At 39.0% G+C, this 13,927-nt stretch overlaps 1 protein-coding gene across 1 annotated transcript; it reads left to right on the top strand.

Annotated features, from left to right (window-relative positions):
* Positions 1-3,789: 3,789 nt before the first annotated feature.
* LOC122781802 (S-adenosylmethionine synthase-like) lies at positions 3,790-13,673 on the top strand. Its single transcript, XM_044045824.1, has 10 exons — positions 3,790-4,154; positions 6,861-6,938; positions 7,204-7,326; positions 7,639-7,751; positions 8,071-8,214; positions 9,290-9,415; positions 9,495-9,587; positions 9,691-9,873; positions 9,957-10,090; positions 11,475-13,673. Exons 1-10 carry the CDS (start codon positions 4,079-4,081, stop codon positions 11,575-11,577), a joined length of 1,173 nt encoding a protein of 390 aa, XP_043901759.1. The 5' UTR covers positions 3,790-4,078; the 3' UTR covers positions 11,578-13,673.
* The last annotated feature ends 254 nt before the right edge of the window (positions 13,674-13,927 follow it).

Below are 13,927 nucleotides of genomic sequence, written 5' to 3'. Positions count from 1 at the left end.
TTTACCTCTTAATATCTGTATTTAATATTTGTTCTTACTTGAACAGTTTCAGGTTTCAGAAGTAAACCACATATAAATACCATTTAAAAACATCAATATGTAAATGATTTTTTAATTTTAAAACAAAATCATGCAAAACTGAAAGAAAGCAAGAACAAAATTATTCACCAATACATTTATTGTAATGTTATAAAACTTGGCCTAATGTCTGCATCAGTGCTCATATTTAACCTCCTTTGCCAAGGACGTTCTGTTGTTTTGATGGATTTGTTGGTAGACACACATTATGGGCTTGTTCAAAGATGCAAAAACCCCCACAGAAAGTTAAGTATAACTTAAATACAAAATTAATTAATTACATTTTTGACCGTTTGTGACATGTGATACCAAGTTATGTTTCCATTAAAGTTTGGTAAGGTATCTACCTGCTGCATGATGAGTATTCCAGAAATCCCCTTATAAAGGGCAGAGCGGATTTGAATGAAATTAACCTGCGCTCGCACACATTAATTCACAGTAGTTTTAACCTGACAATGCAACAACCAAACTGGGATTAAAATAATATCTGTTTAATTACGTCCAGTCATTATCAACTGTTTATGCAGCCAAGAGATACAGAATGATACAGCCTAAGAAAACCAAACCATTTATAGTATAAAGTTATTATATAGACCTAAATAATACGTACTGGGCTATCTCAACTATCATTACAGAAATAGTTGTTTATTGAGTTTCATCCACGCTTTGTTAAAAAAAATAATTCTGCCCTCTGTGCTTTTCAAATACTTTTCATGACCTGAGTAAATAGATATTTTGGAATGGATAAAAAATGTGATTTCAGTGACATCACAAGTTAATAATAATAATTAGATCAATCAGATAATAAGATAAGAATAAGATAATCTGATTTTTATGGTGCTTTTCAGGTCACTCAAAGACGAAGTTTGTAAAATATAGCTGATGCTGAATAAAACTGAAATTTAAGAAGTGTTTACTGTTAGATATTCTATGTGAATGACTGTAAAATCCATGGTGCTTAATAACAGGCAGCAAAATGTGAAGAGGTCCCTGAAAAACTAAAGTTAACAAGTAACATAAATAAACTTTACCTACTTCAGTTTCAATCATTAAGCAATTGTAAGATTTAGTTTATGGACTATAATTTATCAGATTTTTTATGAGCCAATCACAGTCGTGAAAAATGTCTCAACTTTGCTGTTTGCACCAGCCTTGTTTTTCCCTGGTTTGACCTGTGACCTCTGTGTTCATGATAACTTCTGCACACTGAGGTCAAACATTTCACCTCAGGAGACTTTAATCTGTCTATTTAATCCCCCTGAAAAGCCTCAACGTTTCGATGTGCCGATGATTCAAAAATCAATACACAATCCATGCTTTATGCTGTCACACAGTTATTTTTATGTCTTCAAATGAACTTGCACTCATTTGATGATGTATGTCCATGAACCCCATCCCCCGCCCCAGAATGTGTTCCCTCGCCTCAACCTTCACACTGACGCATGAGAACTCTGATATCAGTTATCTTTCAGAATAACCACAACTTTTCCTGGTCAGTCATTAACACTTGCTTAGAGTCAAACCACACAAACAGAGAAAATCCCTCCTCTTGTTTCTTGCTTTTCTTGCCTTTCTTTCTTTCCTTTCTCCTGCATGTGTCCAGAGAGAGTGATAGTCGTAGATGCACACACAGACAGAGGTCACACTTCACGCTCTGCTCCCTTTGGCTTTAGGCAGGATATTCATGCCGTCTCCAGTTTTATCTAGTTTGTGTTTGTTTCATTCCGCCGTGTTTGCCTACGCGGGCCCGGCAATAATTGAAGAGGCTTGAAGTTTGACCTTTGAGTAAATTTGTTTATTTCTTTAAGCGATCACTTTTCAAACTGTTAAACCTAAACTATATCTGTGTCACCCTTCATTCTCCACATTAGTAAACACTTGAGCCAGAGTTTTTCCCTCTGTCTCTTCACATTTGATTTAAAAATGAACTTGGAATTGTTCAATATTAGGCCTCAATTTTGTCATAGTAGTTTGATGACTTTAGTGTTTTTTTAAATACAGTATTTACAATATATCAGCAAAGTCTGTTTATGTTTATCGAAAATCTTGGCTCAGTGAATCTTTGGTTTACATTCATCACTTAATATTAATTGTGCCCAGTCTTGTTTAAAATACCTTAAAGGGATACTTGAGTAAAAGTGCAAGTATCTTAGCAGAATTTTTTTTTATAATATTACTTAAGTAAAAGTCTTAAAGTATATGATATTTATTGTACTTAAGTATCAAAAGTCATTTTCTGATATAAAATGTACTTAAGTTTTAGAAGTAATAAAAAACTGAGGTATGGTAGGTCAGTGGTCTTTCAACTGGAAGGTTATGGGTTCAATTCCTGGCTCTATGTGTCCTTGAGAAAGACACTTAACATGTTGCAGCGCGTGAATGGGTGAATGGGTGAAAACTGTAGTGTAAAGCAGCCTAGGTAAAGCTCTATATAATACTGACCATTACAATCATTTTACTTCTAAAACTTAAGTATATTTTACATCAGAAAATGACTTGTGCAGCACATGTCATATACTTTAGGACTTTTTCTTAAGGTACTTTTATACAAAGACTGGTGAGTCTGAGCGGACAGAATGTTTTGAACGTCTGTAAAAACATCACTTGCACAAACCGGGATTATATAGTGCAGGGTTTTCTGCAAAAGCACAGACACTGCATCACCTGAGAGGCCACGAGCTATCGCAGGGACTCATCTCCGTTATTCGATCACCTCTCAGGAAATGGCTTAAGATTTTCTGGAGTTGTGCAGCGAGACAACAGCCTCGAGCCGCACATGGCTGGAACAGAGCATTTAGACGACAGGTGACCGCCTGCTCTGAACTTAATTACTGATCTCAAAGGACTGAGCTTGTATCGTGTGCAAGTGTAAAATAATTAACTGATATAAGGAGACAATTTTTGCAGAAATACTTTACTTTAATAAATCAAGGATGATTTACAGGAAAATAGTTCCTTTCAGTTGTTGTGCCCTCATGCGTTTGTTTACCTTCTGCTCTTTCACAATCTGAGCCTAATGACATCATGTAAGCAGTAAACAACAACAACAACAAGTGTTTCTCTCCCTCCCTCCCTCCAACCTGGCCAAATCCCAGCAACAGAGAGCTGTTCCACTGGTGTGACGGGGGGGACATTTACAGTGTCAGGACTTTAAAACACACACTGAAGAAGACATTGGACAGATTTAAGATTGATATTGAGTATTCTAAGAAGATGAAAGTATTTGTTTTATCACTGTATGTACACTAAAACATGCTTGTGGAGTTGTTAGGGACTGTGTGGAAAGAAGGACTGGACCAAAGACATTTAAGACATTTTTCTTTATTTTGAAGATAATAGGAAAGAGAGCGAATGTGTTAATTATGTTATTAGGCAAATTCCACAAGCACATAAACAAATGAATGGACTGCAAACCCAAGTTTGAACATTTTATTCAAGAAATTCTTCATTATGACACAATGTTGTTTCATTTTATTTATTTGTTATTTTTGCCATGTTGTTCACAAAGGGTTAAAAAAGGTTCTGAAATGACCACCCATCATCCACTCCCCCCCTCACTCCCAGAATGGACTGCCCCATGGATTCACATGACGCGTGTGTGAGTTACATTGTGTGTGTGTGTGCGCGCGCGCGTGTGAGTAAGTGAGTGAGAGAGTGTGCGTGTGTGTGAATGAACGAGCGAGAGAGAGAGAGGGTGGGAGAGAGTGCGCGCGTGCGTGGGTGGGTGCCTGTCCTAAGGCTAAGGCCATATATATATTGCACTATGTGTCCACGGACGTGGAGTTGAGTGGGACTGACTTTGTGTTGGCAGCGCGGCTGTTTGTCCTCCTGTCATCTCTGTCTTAAAGGGACCCAGCGGCGGGAATATAAAGCAGCTCTCAGATCAGTCTGGACCCGAGGAAGCTTTTGTCCCCGCGAGTGACCACAGTCTTGTCAAACACCTGATCCTGTAAAAGAAAACAAAACAAAACAAAAAAAAAAGCAAACAAAAACAAGAAACATGACTGACATAAGTGATGTTCTGGACGATGGCTCTTTCATGTTCACGTCGGAGTCCGTGGGAGAGGGACATCCAGGTGAGTGTCCAGCTGCACAACTTCATGAAGAAAAGTGTGTTAAATGTTGCCAAAAAACGACAACAACTTAACTTTGTTATTTTTTTTCCTCACCTGTACACACAAGTAACGGGCAGTGTATATATTTAAATAAACTCCATACAAGTCCAAAATAACTCCACAGTGCTGCGTATTTACGCTCCAAGCCTGGTTGGTATTCCATTCACACAGCAACATGTGCTTGGTTCCCCCTTCACTCTGCCTTATGGGTGTGTGTGTGTGTGTGTGTGTGTTCCAGGTATTTACCACTGTTGTGGGGACCTAAATCTCTTTACACATTCACAATATGGGGACAAAAAACAAGTCCCTGTAACATATATGATTTCATTTGACGGTGAAGACATGTTGTTTGGCTTGGACGAGGTTAAAGTTAGTGTAAGGCTTGTAGTGGTAGTAGTAGTAGAAGAAGTTATGGTTAAGTAAATCAATGTAATGTCCTCTGACGTAATGGATACCAGACTGTGTGTGTGTGAGTGAGGGACAGGGTGGTGTAGGGTTGCATGCTAAGGAAAAAGTCAGAACAGGGGGGACATGTGGACACTGCAGCTGCAGGTTTTCATGTTGAGTGTGCAAAATGTGGAATAATCACATCAATGTCCGTTGAAACAAAGTATTGTTTAAGTTTTTGACAAATTCAGGACAAAAATGTCACTCGGTGTCTGTCAAATCCAAAATATTAACGATCCAATGTTGCCAGAACTTTACATTGAGTCGCATTTGTAAGTAACACAACAAGTAACCTTTAATCAATAACAGCTAACCGATAAGAGCTGCTGCTGCTCCTGTGGACGTCAATATGAGGAGATGACTCACTTCCTTGCTTAAGTTGGAATAACGTTAACTCATTCACGTGTTACCAAGTGACATTTCTTTTCTTTCTTTCTTTTTTTGTGTGTCATGCACATAAAAGCCCAACCCTCACTGGTTTATGTAAGACACCAAAAGTGGGAAAAAATAATTGTATTATTGCACTGAATTTGCACTGAATTTTCATCCAAGCGAAAAATGAAATCAGCTCAAATTGACAAAAAAAAAGAGATAGAATGTAATCATGTAAGTAACAGTTCCAGTCAAATGCAGCTTATTAATAAGCCTTTATTGTTGTTATTATATAACGTTAAGACACTGAGTGTTTCATTTAAAAAAAAAAGAGGCTTGTCTATTTGTCTATGTTAAAACTTAACGATAAACATTAAAGTGCACTCTACCCTCTACACCCGTGTTCTGTCAGTGTGTCGTAATCCTTTGACCAGCGCGTAACCTTTCAAAGTCCTCTGTGTTACATTGATAATCAGTAAACACACACACACACATCAGGTCAGAACATGACAAATGTGCGCGTTATGTAAAATAAACCAAAAAAAAGGTTTATTAAAAGAAAAAAATTGTGTTATAAGCTGCAGCAGCAGTGATGTGAAAAACAACATATGTTGTTTGGTGAAGTGTCCAGAAAACACTGCTAATATTCTTCTTTTTTTTTTTATTTTAACGTTTTTATTGCCTTTTCTTACGTGGTAGTTGTACTTACAGTCATATACAATTGGGAGTGGAAAGTTAAAACAACTTTTTTTGCTATTTCATTCCACCCTGTGTTGTTTTTTAACTGTTTGATTTGCATCTCTTTTCTTTTTAAATGTTTAAAATGTTCCTTTTACTGTGAAACCCGTGGCCTTGGCTGAAGTCGTCGACACATGCCTTTTGATTCGATAACATACTCAGAAATCTGTGCTGTTCCCACAGATAGTGGCCATCGTGTGGGAACAGAGCAAACGCCTGTCACAGTATATATTATGCTTTTTTTTTTTCCACCTGCGTACACACTTTACACCAGAGATAGATATGCACCTGTGAGTCAATGTAGCCGGATGATTTCTGATGTGACACGTGTGTCGTGAAGCTTTAGCAGGAGGACGGAGCTGCTGCTGTTGCATTCAAATCCCACTAACACAGTAGTTCTCAAACTTTGTATACCAAGTATCACCTGAGAAAATATTGAGCTGTCAAAGTAACACCATTATCACCGACGTTAAAATGCTATGGTGTAAATAAATCAAGCAAAGTCAGCTAAAGACTTTTCCCAGGAGGCAGATTTATTCCCAATCTCTCTCATCATTCCTCACATACACTGGTATAGAGAGATAGATTAGATTAAGGTGGAGCGTGAGATAAGGTGACTCTACTTATTATTATTTAATTTTTTATATTTTTTGTATCATATACAGTAGAACAGTATTTCTGATTTTCCTTCAAGTAATACCAGAGTAAGCTTGCATACCACAGTTTGAGAAACCAGGGCATGAATACAACTAAAATCCAACTTTGTTTAAAATATCACATTTCAGTCTCCACTTTAATTTATAACTACTTTAAAAGAAAGTATGATCATTTCCAAACAACGTTTATCACGTTGGTGAAATGGTTAAATTATGACATTGTTCAACGGTAATTACTTGCCTGTAATTGCTTTTTTTTTAATGGTCTTTTAAAATAAAGGCCATGAAACATCATGAAAAATGATGTAAAGGAATTTCAATCTTGAAATGTGTAAACACAGAATGCATTTCCTGCTTTTTTGGATTTCTGTAAACAAGCCCAGAAATCACAGCACGATCACAGGTGTCATTATTATCATTATCATTATCATCACTCTGAATCTTCTCTCCGCAGACAAAATCTGTGACCAGATCAGCGACGCTGTCCTGGACGCTCACCTGAGGCAGGACCCGGACGCCAAAGTGGCCTGTGGTGAGTAAACGTCACGACTCGCATCCTTTTATGTCACTGACATGAATATAAAGAGTGACTAAAAGAGAAACGTGTGCTGAGTAAGATGAAGGTCATGGAGTTTTCGCCGCTGCAGACGACAGAGAATAAACCCACTGACCTGAATCTCACTGGGAATTCAAGTCAGCGAGACATTGTTGAGATTATTGTATTATTGTGCCGGCCAAAGTCTGAAACTTGTGTCCAAATGGATTTATTGCATATAATGTGTCGATTGTGTTGATAGAGACGGTGTGTAAGACCGGCATGGTGCTGCTCTGCGGCGAGATCACGTCCCGAGCCAACGTGGACTACCAGAAGGTGGTGAGAGACGCCATCAAGGAGATCGGCTACGACAACTCGGACAAAGGTGAGAGAATAAGAGGCAGTGCTCACGGGACTGTGTTGGAGATCGCTTCCTGTTAAAGGCAACTTTATTAATATGACACGTTTCATTCAAAAAATACAAAACGTGGAAAAACAAAATAACATTTAAAATACAGAGAACGAAAGAAAACGAGATGTTACAGATGGTAGCTCAGTGGTAGATCGACAACAACAACAACAATACTACTGACAAGAATAAAAATAATGTTACATTTTATTCACATAGATCCTTGAAAAAATATTCAAAGACACAGAAACAAGCAATGAAATCCACTGATTCCCTCTGTCACTGCAGGTTTTGACTATAAGACGTGTAACGTGCTGGTGGCTCTGGAGCAGCAGAGTCCAGACATCGCTCAGGGCGTCCACATTGACCGACATGAGGAGGATATTGGAGCGGGAGATCAGGTACATCTGTTGTAACATAACGATAACGTGACCTTAGGACCAGGTCGGCTGGAAGATTGGCTGATAGTGGAAGAAACAAAAACTTGACTCACTCTTAAAGTGACAGGTACAAGACGATATAATACTGTTTTCAGGTTTTTTATCAGTAGTAATGTCTACAAAAAAGCTACAGGTGTGGAGGTTTTTATGTCAGTTTGTCACATTTAAGGCCTTGTTTTTGTGGTCGTGCGTTATTTCGTTATCTACCTGTTCTGTGTCACTACACTGTGGATCTTTCTGTTCCCACTCTGATTCTCTCTCTCTCTCTGTGTCTCTTCAGGGTCTGATGTTCGGGTATGCCACAGATGAAACCGAGGAGTGCATGCCTCTCACCATCATGTTGGCCCACAAGCTCAACGCAAAGATGGCTGAGCTCAGACGCAACGGCACCGTCCCCTGGCTGCGTCCCGACTCCAAAACACAGGTGAGGCCACAGCCGAGCATGTGAGGAGTGTGGTTACCGAGTACCTGCCAGCTCAAGGGCTGGGGTGCCCCTGAGCAAGGTACCCAATCCCCTTTGCTCATTGTTAATTGGTTGCATCAGGAAGGGCATCCCGTGTAAAAATCTCTGCCAAATCATGTGTGCGGATCATCCACTGTGGGATTTTTTTTTTCAAAATCCTGCAGGAAATGATTTCAACAGTAGCCAAACTTCACACATACACAGAAAAACAAACCCCCGAAAAAAACTCTTGTAAAAACAGACCCCAAAAAATCCCATAAAAACAGACCTGAAAGAAAAAATCTTGTAAAAGCAGACCAGAAAAAAAATAAAAACTGACCCCCCAAAGAATTACTGTTAAAACAGACCCGAAAAAGAAAATCTCGTAAAAACAGACCCCCCCAAAAAATCTTGTAAAAACATGATTTTTAAAAATTTTAGGTGAATGCAATACGCTTCCGTAGAATCAGGTGGCAGCAGTTGTGATTTAGCCACCATGACATCACCTGCAGCCAGACACCTATGATGATGGATGATACAGCTGTCAATCACACTGGTGTACAGCACTCTTCCTCTAAATGAGAACATATTTTACCAAACAACTGACACCATTTTCTTACTGAAAAAGACCTGAAAGTCGACTGCACTTGCAGACTTGTCCTCCTTCAGAGAACAGGAAGACGAGGAGTCTATTATCGCAGCACATGCACAAGTTAATAACAAACACAACATCATTTTGGCCACAATGTGAATTAGATTATTGTTTCTACTCTGGGTGTATTCCAAGAGATTTATTCCAGTGCCAGCTGAGGAAAATCAGATTAACACTGGCTACTGTGAGACTTCAACATAAAAAGCCACCCGTGTCTGCAGCAGCTGATCTGCAGCTTCAGTCAGTCAGACAAAATGTCTCCTGTCTTTTTGTCCCATGTCATATGTAGGTTGCTAGATACGTGAATTGTGTACAGAGGCAAAGTATTTGTATAGTTTGCAGAAGCTGCTGCAGCAGGGAATTCCACAAATGACAGTTAAGGAGAATGTTTGGTCTGCCACACAGGTGACAGTGCACTACGAGCAGCATGAAGGCGCCGTCATCCCCAAAAGAGTTCACACCATCGTGGTCTCTGTCCAGCACGATGACTGCATCTCCCTGGAGGACCAGAGGAAAATCCTGAAGGAGAAGGTAGAGAACTCACAGTGGAATTACATAAAAGATATCACATCATACCCTTGGTTTTAATGTTTTTAATTGATCCTGTCAGGTGATCAATGCTGTGGTTCCTGCTAAATATTTGGACGACAAGACCATCTACCACCTGCAGCCAAGTGGGCGCTTCGTCATCGGAGGACCTCAGGTGAAAAGAAAAAACATGTTTTGAGAAGCAAACCATATAAATGACTATATAAATCTATAATATATATATATACACAGTACATATGTATGTTTTTGCCCACCAGGGTGATGCTGGCGTGACGGGAAGGAAGATCATCGTAGACACATACGGAGGTTGGGGTGCTCACGGAGGCGGAGCGTTCTCCGGCAAAGACTTCTCAAAGGTGGACCGTTCGGCTGCGTACGCCGCACGCTGGGTGGCCAAGTCTCTGGTCAAAGCTAAACTGTGCAGGAGAGTTCTGGTTCAGGTGTGTGCAGTAAAAGGTTTAAGCCTCGCCAGTGTTTTTTAAAAACATCAAACCCTAACTCCTGCCTCTGGGTGTATTCACAGGTGTCTTATGCTATCGGAGTGGCCCACCCTCTGTCCGTCTCCTTGTTCACCTATGGCTCCTCCAAGAAATCAGAGACAGAGCTGCTCCATATTGTCAACAAGAACTTTGATCTGCGGCCAGGAGTCATTGTCAGGTAAACACGTGATTCTGACCTTTGTGTTCCTCTGTTCACTGTGCGTCCGCTCGTAAATGAATAAAGGTTGAGACGCAACAGTTCATTCATTAGTACAGTCATTCCCAGAGAGTCAAAATATGACGTTCCATTTAAAATGTCTACCTATTTGTAGTGTAATGAAAAAAGGACCTTCCTTACCACTGTTGCACAAAGTTTCTGACTCGAGATGTAAAATTGGCATTCAAACCTTTATTCCTATGACGGAGTATTAGGGCCAAATTTAAGAATTTTAGTTTTTTTAATCTTTTAAGAATAAAGTCGTAATATTATGAAAATAAAGTTGTAATCTTTTGAGATTAAAGTCGTAATCTTTCGAGAATAAAGTCATAATATTATAAGAATAAAGTCATAATCTTTTGAGAATAAAGAGAGAAAAAATACATTAGTAGTTGGAAAGAAAATGAATTATTTAATCATTGGTTTCTACGCTTTTTTTTAATGAGATCCACATAATGAATAATGGGATTAATTGCAGTCTTCTTGTTTGGGGCTATTCATCCTCTGCTGTATTTGTATACAAACACAAGAGGGAACCAAAGAGTTTTTAATTGTTTGCAGTGAACCTTTTACAAGATGATTCTATACATTTACCAGAGAGTCACAGAAACCTGAAGGTCTACTGCACAGCATTGTGGCTTTACTTTCTGCAAATGTCAGACATCGTATTCAGTATCACAAAGGAATTCATATTTAAAAATCTAAAAACAGCACCACAAAAAAAAAAACAGCAAGACATTAAAAACCGCCATGTGTGAGTTTCCATGTGTTTTAAACAGAGGTTAAGGCTAAATGATGCTTTTCCTATGTTTTATATATTTTTAAAACATGACAGTAGTAGTAAATTACTTTCAGTTCTCTGGCGCCCTCTTCTTTTCCACTGGTCTGATAGAGACATGACACCTGCTGTCTGCTCCCTGCAGTCAAAACAAACTGAGAACATCTGCTCTAAATAATAAATCCTAAATAAATACTATTGTATGCATTGGCTCAGTGATTTCCAACGTGTGTGCAACAGCCCCCTGTTGGACTGTTGTGGTATTGCAGGTGAACGTGGATCGAATAATCAGTTTTGTAATTGAGCTCTAAATATTTATAGAAAGCCATTTTAAATGTAAATGGCATTTTTTCCTTTGATAAACATCCTGTGGCCTCACATTCACAATAGAGGATCATATTTGACGAAACACCTCATTATGTTCTTGGTTGACGGCAGCTTTTCAGGATTAAGTGACATGAAATCACTACAAAATTATAGTTTTCATGTGCAGATGTGAGAGGTTTTAGGGGGGAAATTAAAAAACACAGAACTGATGAGTGGTTTCTTCTGTGTTCTCACTTTCAGGGAACTGAACCTGAAGAGGCCAATCTACCAGCAAACCGCCTGTTATGGCCACTTTGGCCGACCAGAGTTTACATGGGAGGTGCCCAAACCGCTCGTCTTCTAAATCTGCCACATCTGCTCGCCCTAACCAACAACTGTTTGTGAGCTACCACCGCCAACTCCAGCTGCTGACAGAAGATGTTTAGAACCCCTCCCTCCCAAAAAGGGGAAGAGAACCAAAGCCAAACAGAGCGATGAGTTATCCTTAAAGAGATGAGAGGATAATCATAAAAAGTGGTTTTAGCCAAACGGATGTTAAGTGGGACTTTCTCCCCAAACGAGAAGAGAGACATTGCAGAGTTCATCTCAGTAACTGTCTTCAGGCGTTAGCTGTAGGAAGCTGGAATCTCATCCAAGAGGATCCCTCAGTTCTGACTGTTAGAGAAATCCAGGTATTTATGATGCGTTCTAGTTGTAGTCGGCGGTTTCAACTGGAACGCGCCCCTTATGTCAGAATTCCAACTCAGAAACCTCACAAACCCTAACATAGGTTTCACTTATGTCGCTCCCAGCGCTTGCACACACGTACACATTGCCCTGTCTCTAATATTGGAAAGGGACAATGTGGCTTTCTCCAAATATTGATGGGGATATGGGGACTGCTGTCCATACACACAAACCTACACCCTTGGTTTTTAGTTATATTTTAACAACCCCGCTAAGCTCAGCTCCCATTGGCTCCCACGCAATTTGAATTTGTAAACCTGGAGGGGGACGTGAATCCACTCAGTCGCTACTTTAACTCCTCTGACCCAGTTTCAGGTTGTTGATTCACGTGAGATGGCTGATATAGTGTCCTGGACCACCTCCTCTGTTGAGTGATGGTTCCTCCTTCTCCTTTCAAACCATGCTGGCCAGAGAAGACAGTTGTTGCTCTCGTCACGTATTCAGAATTAGAGGTTAAATACTTGTAAAAGTCCACCAGTTAGTCAGAACTGGAGAAGCCTCTTGGATGAGGTGAAACGTCTTAATCTTAACTCGAGCAAGTCCAGTTACCTACAGCTGAACTCCTGAAGATGACCATGACCTGGATGACTGAGAACCGTCACAGACGTCTCAGTAAACAATTGCTACCTAACATAAAGAAAAAACAACAACATCTAATTACTGGTGCTTTAGAAATATAGAAGCGATCACCGTAGTCACAGCTCTTCCTTGGTTATATAAAAGAATGGCAGAAAACACGAGCAGCATTTAGAGTTTTTCGTGAAAAGCTGTGGGTTCTTTTTACGATGTTCACAAAACAACCACGGTGCTTTATTTTGAAAAAAGATGCTGCTGACAATAATAGCAGGTGTTTTGTCAGTGAATGTCAGTGGTGTAATTATTGCTAAACCAAAGGCTTGGCTTTAGATGGAAATTAATTTAATTTTTATTTTTTACTATAAAATGGTCTTTTTTTTTTTAAGAAAAAAAAAGTCTTATTTTGTAACGTGTGTTGTTACAACCACCGGACAAATCCTTTTTAACGTTAGGACTCTTTTATCTCTTAAATGATGCTACAATTAAAATGAAATCTGAAGTAGCCATTCAGTCTTATGTTTTCTCAACTCTCCTTTCCTTTATCGTCTTTTCAGCCTCATTTTGTTCTAATATCAACTCGCTGTTGGCTGTTTTCTCTTCTGTTATTGTGACTCACTTACGCAAATAACACAAGTTACACATCTGTTCAGCCTCAAACATGGAACCACTAGTGTCTTACAGCTGCTGCACTTTGTTTAAAGGTTAAGTTAATCAAGTTCATATCTGACAGAGAAACATTTCCTCTCTCCTTTACTTAATATTTTGTTATTCTATGTGAAGTTTGTTTTACCCCCCCAAAACATCTTGTATAATGTATGAGACAGTCTTAAAAAAAAAGGTAGTATTTGTGAATCTATTTCTCAATAAATATAAAGAATATCATGGTAATTCTTCTCCCCGAAAAACAGGAAGTAGAGGTTTTCAGAGGTTCACGTGGCAACAATCCAGCATTGTTTTTGTAAGAGAGGTTTTCCTCTGTTTAATGTGCTAATCTTTGTCATATCCTACCCACTTTGTTGCCAGAGAAACTGGACAATGTAAATAATTAAAAACAATTAAAGATATAAACTCTTGATGTGGACCTCTACATGTGCATGGAGTGAAATAAGAGCAAAAATAAAGATTCTTTTCTTTTAAGCTTCATTTTTATTTTATTTATTTTTTTAACATTAAGGCATACACATACAATCATATATGACTTTTCATGAAAATAGAAATTTATAAACCTTAACCTCTTTGGTTTTTATTATCAAAATAACACCTAAGGCACATAGGGAGCAGTTTTGCATTTTATCGGAGTAGATTTGGGTCTCGAGTAACAGATTTCTGAGGTTCGCAGACGCTTACATTAGTTTGCCAGAATGCTCTCGTCCGCTGCGATGTGTATGTGA

This window comes from Solea senegalensis, linkage group LG15, assembly GCF_019176455.1.
Source record: "Solea senegalensis isolate Sse05_10M linkage group LG15, IFAPA_SoseM_1, whole genome shotgun sequence".
NCBI classification, from domain to species: domain Eukaryota; kingdom Metazoa; phylum Chordata; class Actinopteri; order Pleuronectiformes; family Soleidae; genus Solea; species Solea senegalensis.
Note: the sequence above shows the minus strand (reverse complement) of the source record. Positions and strands in the feature narration are given on the sequence as shown.

What these genes read in the sequence shown, in the direction of transcription:
- LOC122781802 (XM_044045824.1), top strand. Translation starts at nt 4,079, where the DNA reads ATGACTGACATAAGTGATGTTCTGGACGATGGCTCTTTCATGTTCACG. An exon ending in GTCCCGACTCCAAAACACAG is followed by an intron (nt 8,215 to 9,289) that starts GTGAGGCCACAG and finishes TCTGCCACACAG; the next exon opens with GTGACAGTGCACTACGAGCA. An exon ending in GGAAAATCCTGAAGGAGAAG is followed by an intron (nt 9,416 to 9,494) that starts GTAGAGAACTCA and finishes TGATCCTGTCAG; the next exon opens with GTGATCAATGCTGTGGTTCC.